Source organism: Trichoderma evansii (assembly GCF_050947405.1).
Source record: "Trichoderma evansii strain SZMC 28006 chromosome Unknown GGI43scaffold_4, whole genome shotgun sequence".
Lineage (NCBI taxonomy): Eukaryota > Fungi > Ascomycota > Sordariomycetes > Hypocreales > Hypocreaceae > Trichoderma > Trichoderma evansii.
Genome location: NW_028145202.1, coordinates 660,660 through 672,558, shown reverse-complemented (window position 1 = coordinate 672,558; position 11,899 = coordinate 660,660). Strand labels below are relative to the sequence as shown.

The 11,899-nt window shown below is 48.2% G+C and overlaps 3 protein-coding genes across 3 annotated transcripts; 1 reads left to right on the top strand and 2 right to left on the bottom strand.

The window, feature by feature from the left end:
• Positions 1-655: 655 nt before the first annotated feature.
• GGI43DRAFT_432110 (uncharacterized protein) lies at positions 656-2,664 on the top strand (the record flags this gene model as incomplete). Its single annotated transcript, XM_083209515.1, has 3 exons — positions 656-831; positions 986-1,222; positions 1,299-2,664. The coding sequence occupies 3 exons, from the start codon at positions 656-658 to the stop codon at positions 2,662-2,664; spliced, it is 1,779 nt and encodes a 592-aa protein (XP_083063213.1).
• Positions 2,665-2,903: 239 nt separating this feature from the next.
• Positions 2,904-4,599, bottom strand: GGI43DRAFT_432108 (methyltransferase-like protein). Its single transcript, XM_083209514.1, has 2 exons — positions 3,650-4,599; positions 2,904-3,574 (listed from the first exon to the last, which is right to left on the bottom strand). The coding sequence occupies exons 1-2, from the start codon at positions 4,488-4,490 to the stop codon at positions 2,931-2,933; spliced, it is 1,485 nt and encodes a 494-aa protein (XP_083063212.1). The 5' UTR covers positions 4,491-4,599; the 3' UTR covers positions 2,904-2,930.
• A 946-nt stretch (positions 4,600-5,545) lies between these two features.
• Positions 5,546-8,452, bottom strand: GGI43DRAFT_286028 (uncharacterized protein). The gene is made up of 7 exons (XM_083201300.1): positions 8,109-8,452; positions 7,825-8,047; positions 7,666-7,764; positions 7,503-7,604; positions 7,283-7,433; positions 6,838-7,228; positions 5,546-6,777 (listed from the first exon to the last, which is right to left on the bottom strand). Exons 1-7 carry the CDS (start codon positions 8,225-8,227, stop codon positions 5,733-5,735), a joined length of 2,130 nt encoding a protein of 709 aa, XP_083063211.1. The 5' UTR covers positions 8,228-8,452; the 3' UTR covers positions 5,546-5,732.
• Positions 8,453-11,899: the final 3,447 nt, after the last annotated feature.

Here is an 11,899-nt window from a genome sequence, read left to right as displayed (position 1 = left end):
AAAAAAATAAAATTTTTTTTATACTTGCAGGTACTTGAATCCACGGGTGGGTGGGAAAGCCCCGTGTTCGGGTGCCGGAATTTTTGGTGTTTCCCTACCCGTCCGCACTGGCACAAGCCCCCCCCCCCCCCCCCCCCCTAAAGTTTGCCCTCTTTTTATTTTTTCCCTTTTCCTCTTTTTTTTTGATTTTTCCCTACACGCGAGATTAGTTTTACTTCCTTTTCTTTACCTTTGATTTTTGCTCGCGTTTGGATTTTCTTGGCCGTCTGCACACCGGATATTCCTCCCCTTTGCCCTATATTTATTTTTCTGTGTGACAGGAAAATTGGTTGGAGCCACTGACATTCCCTCCCCTGCGTGTATCCGAAAGTGAGCGTTTGGCACACGCAAACGAATACTGAACGAGAAATCTGTTTTCCATTTACTATTTTTCTGTTTGAGGAGCACACCGGCTCTGTATAAGACGTGGGGTGGACGAGGCGTTGCTGCCCATTGCGGTTCCTAGCATAGAGTCGTCACCAGGCAGAAAGTTAACTTGCATTGGAGCTTCTGGAAAGGAAGTACGATCTCTTAATTCACTGTGATAGTCTTATTCACGTTTGACAAACGCCAAACAGGAGACCAAGAAGACATATCACAGAAATCAAAGATAGTCATGGTTGGTGCGGCGCAGTACCAAGACAAGGAGATTGACTGGATTCTCTCCGCTGTTGTCAGCAAGAAGAAGCCGTCTTATATCCAGACTCACTTCAAAGAGAAATTTGGCCGTGCGTTGAACCACAACCAGATCCGTTATATCAAGAACAAATATGGCAAAGATCCCAGGTTCAAGTATGATTACACCCCCTTTTTTGTTCCTCAAACCCCAAACGCGTCGATACCCTCAGCTGGTCTCTTTATTGAAGATTAGAAGAGAAAGAAAGCATGTGTCTCAAGAGACGACAGAGCTTGCACAGAGAATACTAATATGTTATCATCCTTACAGCAGCCCGCTAGTGAATATTCGTGCTCCTGTGAGAGTCACAACTCCCGAACCAGACGGCTCGAGTGAATACGAAGATGGAGATAAGCAGGACAATGATACTGCTTTCGAAAATCAAAGCAAAGCTGGACCTTCGATGGCCACAGAAGAAGAGCAGAATGAGCCTGAAGAAGATTGCACAACAGCAACGCAGCCGAAACGCAAGAGAAGTGGCTGTGAGCAAGGAGATGTGCTTGAAAGGTAAGTCGTTTACTAATAATTTGTATTATACGTTTAAAAAACGTAGTTTATAACACTGACTTGTCTTGAGTTCAAGATTGATAAAGCAAACCACCAAATCCCAGCGATTGAATTTCAGCCCACAACCAGCTACTACGCCAGAACCAATGCCCAGAAATTATTTGGGAGAGACATTCTCACAACAATGGAACACCTCTGATATTAATTTACCTGTATTACATACGCATACACATCCACCGCCAATGATACTGGCCTCCTTGGAAGACAATTGCCATGATCCCCAATACGCGGGAATATTTCATGGCATCCAGCATCCGCAAACTTTGCCACTGCATAGTACAAGCACTGATATGAGTTGGATGCCATCTATATCAATGGGTGGTCCTAGTTGGGAAGCGAGCAGGAACACGCCGGTCTTCACGAACATCAGCGGTAGCGTGGACCCTTCAGCCATAATACAGGCATCTCCATCTCCGATGATAGACCAGTACCAACCGATGGAACATATAATGTTCCAATCGCCAACTACAGCACAGTACCAACTTCGGCTGCCTTCTTCAAAGCAGGTCACCCAACAGGTCTCGCAGTTTTCACCTGCTACACCCAGTCTCAGTTTGGCACCCTATACAGAACACCAAGAACAACAACAGCACCGGCAGCTTCACTCTCATATTGACACAGGAAGCACTTCAACTTTTCCTAGCTCTGGCATATCGAATTTAAAAAGCCAAATATATGCAGAAAATCTACCAGGGGTAGCTCCTCAACTAATCCCAAGCTTTCAGGAGGTTCCTATCGAGTCAACATGTCCTCAACACGACATCAAGCATTCGAATTTGGCTGGTATGGAGAGTTGCACAAACTGGGCTCATACTAACACTCCCCTCAACTCCACGCCCCAAGATCTCTCTCTGTTCAGCTTCACCTCTTCGCTCATGAGCTTTCCCTTTGAAACTGTAAGACAGGCGGGCCTTACAGCTACTTCTTCGCAAGCTATCCGTCAATCACTCCTCAGCCACCCAAATATATATACTTCAAGCTTGCCTATTCAACCGCAGCATCATCACTCGCTGCAGTCTGGCCAGCAGCATTTCAACTTTGATGCCAGAGCATTCGAACTCCTTAGCATGACTCAAAATTCTATTCTGAACACCACAACTGCCATGCCTTTTGAGCAGCCTTCATACACGGTCAACAATTCAACGATGGCTTTCTCGCCTTTGATGGCGCAAGCTGGGTATCGGCCTCATTTGTTTCATAGTCGATCAACTCCTGGATCAGATGTTCATGATCTGCACGGCGCAGCTAACAATGTTTGCAGCACGATTGACCCAAGACTGCTGGCTACGAACTCGGCTTCTCCTCATCCTCGCACATCAATGTCACCCTTGGATGAAGCCAGACATGAAATGGAGCCACCCGCAACGAGTCCATCATCTTGAGACTATTTGATATACGCCATTTCGTGAGAGGTCATTATCGTTTCATCTTTTCTATTTGTTTGAATATTGTACATAGGAAGCGATATGTCTACAAAGCGAGCTGCACATGAAGTCAAATTAAGACAACTATAGTAACCGATTATATGTATCGTCAAATGATCGTGAAACAGCCGTAATCTAGCCATTGCTGAAAACTGGACCCTGACATTTTAATAACGACAAACAACATACTCAACCCATGATAATCCCACTGTAGCAATCATGTCCTAAATTTCGCCAAGTGTAGTTGGCTGCGCGATCAAGATGATGGATTGGTTACCAATCTCAAAAGGACGGTCTGCAAAGTGATCCCGCAGGACGGGTTGGAAAGCCTCCTTCATGTTACTGCACCTTGGATGATCCTTGTACCATAATTGCGTGAGAACAGTAGCCGCTTGCTCACAACGAGCAGAGAGATCTTCCTCTGGAAAGTTGCAAACTGCATCCACTCGCGCAACTGACACGTTTCCAAACCCGTACTTGGCAAAGACTCTCGAAGTAGTCGCAAGAAGGAAACCATGGTGATCCACCACCGATCTCGACGTGCTTTCTCCTGCGATTAGAGCGTAGGCTTTGATGAGGTTGATTACCTCGATATCTGGTGCGGCTTGCACAATCACAATCCGAGCATTTGGCGCATTCGGATTCGTCACTCGTGCCATCTCGGCCAGAGACTGTTCAAGCTCATCTACATACTGTAGGACCCAAAGTGCGACCACTGCGTCGAATCTGTTATCTTCATAGGGTATGTTCTTAGCTGTGCCTTGCCTAATCTCCACGTCTAACTGATGACTGCTGTTGACGAGCAATGGTTCTCGGTCGCAATTTGGTTCGATGGCGTACACTTTGCCGAGTTCCTTGGCAATAGCCACTGGCAATTCTTAGAGCATAGTCAGTACCTGTTGTTGTAGATGCAAATGCTCGATGGCAAAAGGCTTCTACTCACCACCATATCCACTACCCACATCAATAACTTCTTTATTAGATGCAACAACCTTGAGCGCGACGTCAAACTCGTGGCTTGTCAGCCGCTCTGCGAATGGCTTCCAAGTTTTTCCGCTTAGCAAGTGAGACGCTCGTCGAGACGCTGGCAGAGGGTAAGGTCCAAAGTTAGGTTCCAGGTTTGTTCTGCGAGCTGTGATAAACATGTGCTCTTCCGTGTATCCAAGGCCCTTGGGCTCAAAGCTATGTCGCTCAACAAATTCGATAACAAGACCCGCTTCTTGTATAACCCTAAGCCACCCTTTCATTGTCAGAAACGTACTTGGGACAACTCTCCCCATGAAAGCCTCGCCAAATTGCTCGACATAGTCTGTTCCTTTGTATAATGCCTGGTATTTAACAAACTCTTCTGCAGGAATTGTTGCTAGAATGAGCGTGCCGCCAGGGCATAACCAGGATGTCATTTTAAACAGCATGGAATAGGTGGACAGATATGAAATCTGAAACATGGAAAAGAGCGAAATGACGGCGTCAAACTGCTGATTTGGCTCGAATTTGGTCATGTCGGCTTTGTGAAAAGTGCCGGGAATGTTCTTTTGGCAGTGGTTAATCATGTTTTGGGAGATGTCGATGCCCGTAACGTTGAATCCCGCTTCACTCAGAGAGGAAGCAGGTCCTCCGAGATCACAGCCAACGTCCAAGACTAATGATCCAGCATCATAAGAATCTCTAAGTCTGTCTAAAGCCACTTTTAATCCTGCATTGTCGCAATAAGCATCTTCATAGGATTCGGAAATTTGGTCAAAGAGGGTCTCAGCAGCCAGGAGGTTCTTGTCGATAGTCATTGTGTCTTAAATACGTATGTTGGCAACGAGAGAAATGGTATGATACAAAATTTCCGACCAACCTTTGAGCGTAGTTATGCTGAATTGAGCTGGTACTTTTGGAGTTGAGTGCATCCTTTTATATAGTCGCGTGTGTATATACGCTCACAGCTATACATGCTGCTCGACACGGCAGCTTGCTCAAGATTCAGCCGTCTGTGACTCCACAGATGAATATATATGCGACTAATGAATTGCGTCTGTCTGTCTCATGAGCTGTCTTTTTTGTAGCGCTTATTAAATGTCACCGCCCTGCTTTGGCCACGTCGTAAAAAGGCTTTCTGCAAAGGAGACAATGCGACAAAGGAAGTAGATCGGAGTGAGTTGGCGAGCCGCCTTGTTGGGTAGCAAAGGCAGAGAGAATTCCACATATATACTCACGTATGCACATTATCGATTATACTCCATGTCACCGGGCCCCGTTGTGGATTGTCTTCACTCCACGGGCATACGTGGCACCCGGATTCTGTAGGTAAGTCAGCTGTAAAGATCATATTGGAAGTACACATATTAGGATTTCAAACAAAATGTAGAGAGGAAAAAAAAGGAGGGGGAGAATGGAAGCTCTATTTGAAAGGAAGCAACGTAATGGGTATATTGGAGAGAAGATGTTGAAGATTGTTGTTGAGGATATTTTGGTACACAAACTTATTAGGCGAGTCGGGTCATTTGCTTTTATTTCTGCTTTATTCTTATTGAGTAGTATTGTAAAATAATTTGAAATGCTAACTGACGAAACCTCCCAAGTTAAATAATCACAAAAAGTCCTCCCAAAACAAGCTTCTAAAATCCTTTTGGCCTCGCGGCGGCGTTTCGAAATCAAAATCATTATCCAAGAAACGAATGATTGTACAGCTCTACCTCCCTTTCCTGTCGTGTCGCATCTCTTTCGCTAAATGACTGCTCTCCGCCGGATACATAACTAACCCTACCAGACTGACTATCCTCCTTTGCATCACCTCCCCTAGCGCCGTGATCAACTCAAAAAGTGTAGTGTAAAGGGGTATCTAGAGCGTATGGAAACAAGGAAAGATGGTCGCTAAATCTCGTGTCGCATTTGTCCCAATCCTTCTCTCTCTTTTTTCTTTTCTTTCTTTCTCTTCTCTTCTTTTTATTCATTTTCGTAATATTCAATATTCTTTCCTTATTGCGCAAGGCGCATATGATAAACGTATAGAAAGACCATGCAAGAGGGTATCTAGTTTAAATTGCAATGCTTGTGTGTCGTCGAGATTCAACTTCCTCGACGGGGAAATTGAAGACAAATCTAAACAGCTCCTTCAGGTAGGCGTAACGAGGCGAATTATTGCCCAACGTCTGGACGCTCTTAGCCATATCCACGGCTGAGACGCGCTTGCCACGCGAGGGCATTGAATGGTTGCGAGGAATAAATGCGTCCATAAGGACGGAATTCTTGTACTGCTGAAGGAGGGCAGTATCTCTTGGGAGAGGGCCAAAAGAGTCTGCTGGCAGGGTTTGAACAAAGTTTTGCAACAGAGCAGGCGCTGTCTTTGGGTCGGAAATGGTCTCACGGTCGAATCCAAGATTCATTGCGGCTCGGAGAACTAAAATCTTAGCCCGTGTAACGTTGGGATCTTCAGTCGCATTGGTTGTGGTCGCGGTGCTCGAAGTCCTATTGCTGCTGTGGGAGAAGCTTGATAGGTTCGAAGCACTACTGGACCACCTTCCACCTCGGCCATTGTCACTGGAAGGGCCAAGCACTAGTAGATTGGGCATCTGGGGAGAGCGGCTTTCTGGAGAGATTGGGGTATCCTCGAATTCTGTAACTGGGGTCTCGGGGACTGGTGGGGGTTTCCGCGGCCGCTCTTCTTGATGGACGCTCTTAATGCTTACTTGCTTTGAGTGACGTGACGAGCGATTTGACTGACGGCTTTCACGTCCAGTTTGGTCTGAGGACTGAGAAAAGAAGCTTGCATGAGAGGGCCGAGGGGTGTTTCTATCTGTGGTCACCTTTGTCCAGCTGTCTTTGAATAGGTCACCCAGACCCCAGCAAGCTTGAACTGTAGAGAGGAGTAGTTCGCTGTCTGGAGGTTTACCCTCCAGTCTATTCTGACGCAGACTGAACAGCATTTCTGCAAGCGTCCAGCAGGCTCCGAGGAGTTGATCAGTTTTACCAACGAGCTCAACACGTTGTTTCATTAGGCGATGGCATAGCGTAATGTAGAAGTCGAGAGTGCGTTCCCTGAATTGCTCTGGGAGGTTTCGATTGTCTTGTGCGCTGTATAAACTGTGAAGGAGCATTAGACTAGGTAGGAAAAGAAGCGAGAACTCAGTGGTAAACACTTACTGGTTATTCAGTTCAAAGCTAACCCTTAGCACAGAGTCTGCAAGCTCGTCCTTTTTCTCACGAACATCGAACAGAGCCTGGCAAAAATCACGGCATAGGTCTAGGTTGAACTTGACGCTTAGATATGCCGGGTCTTCATCCTGGTTGTCGTAGAGCCGATGGCAGAGCTTCCAACACGCTCTCCACGCTCTTTCGACGGCATCAGGGGTTCCTGAATCTCTGAAAGCTCTCGGCCTATGCATTGAGCTTAAGTTGGCTAGAGTATTACACAGAGTCCAAGATTCGTGAAGGAGAGTTCGCAAATCGCCAATCTCATCAGCCACCTGGGGCACATGAGGAAAGGGTTCTTCATCGTCATCGTCGCCCTCGGCCTCGGTCTGCTCATCAATTTCTGCAGTTAGTTAGCATTGATGTGGTGGTATATAAGAACATGTAAGGCACTGACTTTCAAGGCTGCTGGTACTGCTCGAGCGCAACCGGCTGCCATCAACAAGCATATCTTGCAAGTCTTGTGCCCTTGGAGTGGCGCTATCTAAACTATATCGCACTGGTTTGACATCGGTGGAGATGGGAGGACGAGCAGGATGGCTGGGTGGCTTTATTACAAGAATTTTGTTAGCTTCTGCATTAAACTGTTCGTATATGTTGGTAGAGGTTGGACTAACGCTATTGAAAGTCCCGGTAGAGGAAGCTTGGCTGGCGCCATCTCCCTTGGGTGATGATCTTTCAGTTGATGTAATTGATTTGGCAGAAGGTTCGCTGGATGCCTATGTATATATTTAGCCATGTTGCTTTTAAGAGAATAAGTTTTCTGTGCGTAATGCTTACCCAACTAGCAAAGCTCTCTGGAGCATGGATAACCGAGACAGCTTCTTCAGGGTTGCCTTGGCGAACAATATCCGGGAGATTGGTGGTAAGCATGAATACCTATACTAAGATCAGCATACATCCTTGACGTCCGGCCTGATATCTAGATTGATTACTTACACCTGATTGCTGACGATAATGATTCTCCTTCGCTACATGATCCAGCTCGATATCGTCGGCAATGTCATCTTCTATCTCTGTAGTCTCAGTACCGTTGGATGTTACAGGAGATGGTCCGACAATATCACTGGGACTCAATACGTGCATCGATTGGGATGACAAGCGACGATGAATAGAGTCAGGCCGAAGAGAAGATGAGTCAGTGGCAGGCGGGGGAGAAGACCTAGAGTGAAGAAGTTAGCGAGAGTAGCAGAAAAATAGGCAGAAAAGAGTCCCTAGCATACATGATTCTGTACGGGGACCTGACTCCATCGGATTCGGACGTCGTAGACATGTCGTCGTGGTGGCTGAATTTGAACTGTAGGCTCCCGGCGGATGATCGTAACGGCGCTTCGAGGGCCATGATAGTTGATCAATGCAGTGCGCAAGAGAAAAATAGCGCCAAAAGACTGCAACGTCGAGCTATCTTATACAGAAACTTTGTCCTCGTCCCCTTCTGCAAAAAAATGATCTGCGCAGCAGCTAAGAAGCTCAGAAAGCCCTGCTTCACAGCTGACAGTGCAGATGGCCTCTGATTACCCCACGGAATGCCTTGGATCGCAACCGCGGTCGTGGCGATGTGCAGCGCTCGAGATGCGGCCGGAATGGTGTTTCGAAGAGCTAGCAAAGGCGGTCGCAATCGCGGGCCTCGATTGACGGTCGTGCTTCCAGAATAGAAGCAAAGCTGCAATTCGAAACGTCCCGGTCGTAGATCAGGCAAGGCAGTCCAGGCACGCTGGATGGCGGGCTGGCTGATTTAAGAGACGCCGCGGCCAGGCAGAGGGGCCAGGGGTCAGCACACCCCTGTTCAGAGCATGCAGCGGCGACGGGCTGCACAGACACCAGCTAGTACTCGATACGGGCCTCTTCGATGGAGGAATAGTATCTGTTGTGAGTATGGAGTCGCAGAAGTAGATTCCACGTTCTGGAGCTCGCGCTTAATGGACGCCGCTTTCCGGATACCACTACTGCAGGCAGGTTGGGCGAAGCGGAGAAGAGAACAGCGAAGAGCTCGGCAAATCGCCGTCTTTGATATAGAGCTGAAGCTTTGTGTGTGGGTGGAATGTGAAGTGTGAAGGGTTTCGTCAGCAGACAGCTTGAGGGAGGGAGGCCAGAAAACAAGAGAGGCTCAAAACTAGCCCGGTCTCAGCAGAGGATCAAAGTGTCCACAACGCGGCGAATGGCAAACCACACTGAGAGCCTTGGGTGGAAGAGCGATGGATCAGTAAGACGGTCTTCAAGCCTAGCTTTGGTGTGAGAGGCAAGATGAACTGGAGGACGGATGACGAACTTAGACAGCGGGCGGTCGAGGCACAGAGGAGTGCCTGCTGTATTGCCGGTGCTGCTAAGGCGCCTATAGGTCTCTGGGCCACTGAGGGCTGGCCGGCATGCAGCATGCATGCAGGATCCATCCACCAGCTAATGTACGTGTAGCTCGAGCCCGCGGTTAAAAATGAACGATTATCCAGGCCTCATTGTGGGTAAAAACAGACGCAAGCCGCCAGTCCGCCGCTTAATCTGCCGTGCTTTTGTTCCTACTGCTAGTCCGTTGTTACTTGTCAACTGATAATTGACTGCTAGGCATCGTGAATCCCTGAAGATTGCGCCTTTGTGGGGGAATCGGCTCACAGAGCGTGTTCGCTCAGCCGAGTGTGGGTTGGCAACGATGCCCGTCGCTCAAAGAAGAAATGAGATGCCAGTTGCCTCGCGAATAGCCGCGTCTTGCGCAAAGAGTGCAGATGGATCAGCTACGCGAAGGAACGCTCTTTCAGTCGGCGAAGCGTTACTTGGATAAATCACGACAATTATACGAGCATTGGAGATGTTGGCGCATAGACCTGATCTATATCCTGTGCCTCTTGCAAGATATATATACACAAGATATCTACAGAATACGCAGTGATTTCTACTTTTTTCAACCCATTTGTGCTGCCACCACCAGCTCACGAATACGGGAGGACCAATGCCCACAAAGAAAGTAATCACTTTTCTCTCGCTTTTTCTTTCTCTGTTAGACATTGCAGCCTTGAGAGCCTTGCCTGACAATGCGACGCGACCGCTGGCCGTTGGAGGGGCGGGGGAACTGCTGCGCTGCATCTAGTTCTTGAAGAGGAGCTTCTGAAATAGCAACTGGCCACTCACAGACACGATCGGTCGCAGAGTGGATAGAGCATGCATAGAGTCGACAGGCGTCGGCGCTTAATTCAGGTGGATGACATGCTAGTCACGATTTGTCGACGAACCAAGACCCCTGGTAGAGCGTGCATGGAGAATATGCGAGGTCCAGCGAGAAAAAAAGCATCCAAAAGTTGAGAGCTGATGATTTCGAGCTCTCTTCGAAGTCACCAAGACGTGCAAGCCAGAACAATGGCTTGAGCAATTCACAGCCATCAACACGGATTTGTGTTGCTGACTCGGGGGGGCTGGGCTGCTGAGCCGCGATTAATTGATCAGCCTAAGGCTGCGTGCTCCATGCTCTTTATGGGAACTACTCTCCGTGGCCATCTATGCTGTTGGTCGCAGAGCATGAATGCCCATGGCCCAACGGCGTGCAACTAACCCAAGAAGCTCCATTTCCGACGAGCATCAGCACAACCTCGGCGAAGCTGCTCGACTCGGCGTGAAGGCTTCAGCTCCCACCACCATCGTTCTTGTCACAGCGCCAATCTGCTCGGTTCGTGGTCCGCGATGCCCCTCGACCCCTGTGCTCAGTCCGCAGACGAGTTTCTTAACCTCGCAGCCCTCGTGCTGATTGGCAGCGTTCGACCCGACGATCTGGTCCCGGCGCTACTGCTGCTACAAAGCTGGTTAGGCTCGGCCAACGGCCCACCAGCTCTCAACCACCCGCCTGTGGGTCGCCGATTTTCTTCTTCCCCGAGCCTGAGCGGAGTCGCCAGATGCTTGTTATATGTGTGTGCGAACATGCAGATAAGGACATGGAAGCTTCTGGCCGGGCGTAAAGCAGCGGTCGAGGCCAAGCAGAAAGGGAAATAAGTCGGGGATAGAGCTTGTCGCAAGCGCTGCTTAGCTTTATAGGCTCTTCGCGTTGCGTCTAGAGCTTGCGTACTCGGCTTGGCGTGGGATCCTGCTTGACTGGCACTGCATGTGGCATTTTCTCTGTTCTACTGATGCACATCGTTACAGCCTATTGCAGTAAGTGGTACAATGTTAACTCATATATCATATATATGCATGGAAATGGCCCACTCTCGGGCCGCAGGTGCTGTCCTGAATCTGAAACCTCGCAGCTTCGTGTAAGTTTACTGCTACTGCTACTACCAAATTACTTTGAACAGCAGAATGTCCTGTTAGGTCGTGATGGAATTGTGTTTATTCCTTATCCCAATCTGGATGACCGTGGATGCCTATATAAAAGGCCTTTTTCCACGGTAGCCGTAGCATAAACAGCCTCATTTTGTTAGCTACTAGTATGAAGTAGTATACCGCGTTTTACACAAATCATCATCGAGCAAGCTGCATGGAAGCATGACCGCTTCGACCCAACACACCAATAGAGATGGAGTGAGCTAGTACTAGCGAATGCCAGCTGTCGTGCTAGAGGATGGAGGTCTGCACCCAACAGCTCAAGAGGCGTTTATGCAATGCACTCGATGGGTGCATACATAGCGGCATACCCAAGGATCTAGTGTTAAACCTACTGGGAAAATAGTTGAGGCTGACTTGGAAAACAACACAACTAAAGGCCCCCTTCTCTCATGACGATGACGACCCAAAAGATGTCCGCCCCATTCCCTCGCGTTTATATCCTTGTAAATAATAATCACCTCACTACGTACTGCATTGATGTGCTGCAATCGATGGGTAATTTTGACATATTGCTATACACCGCTGGGATCAATATGCGCCCTCCAGTTCGCATTATAAAAGGATTTGGTCTAAAACTATAACTGACTTAATTACGCTGCATTATGGACATGTGCTGGTGATTGATAGAGCTAGACGCACTCCAGGAGCGACTACTATGTGGCGTATGCCCATGACAATAGGAAGCGGTGAGTTCGTAGCCCAGCAACTA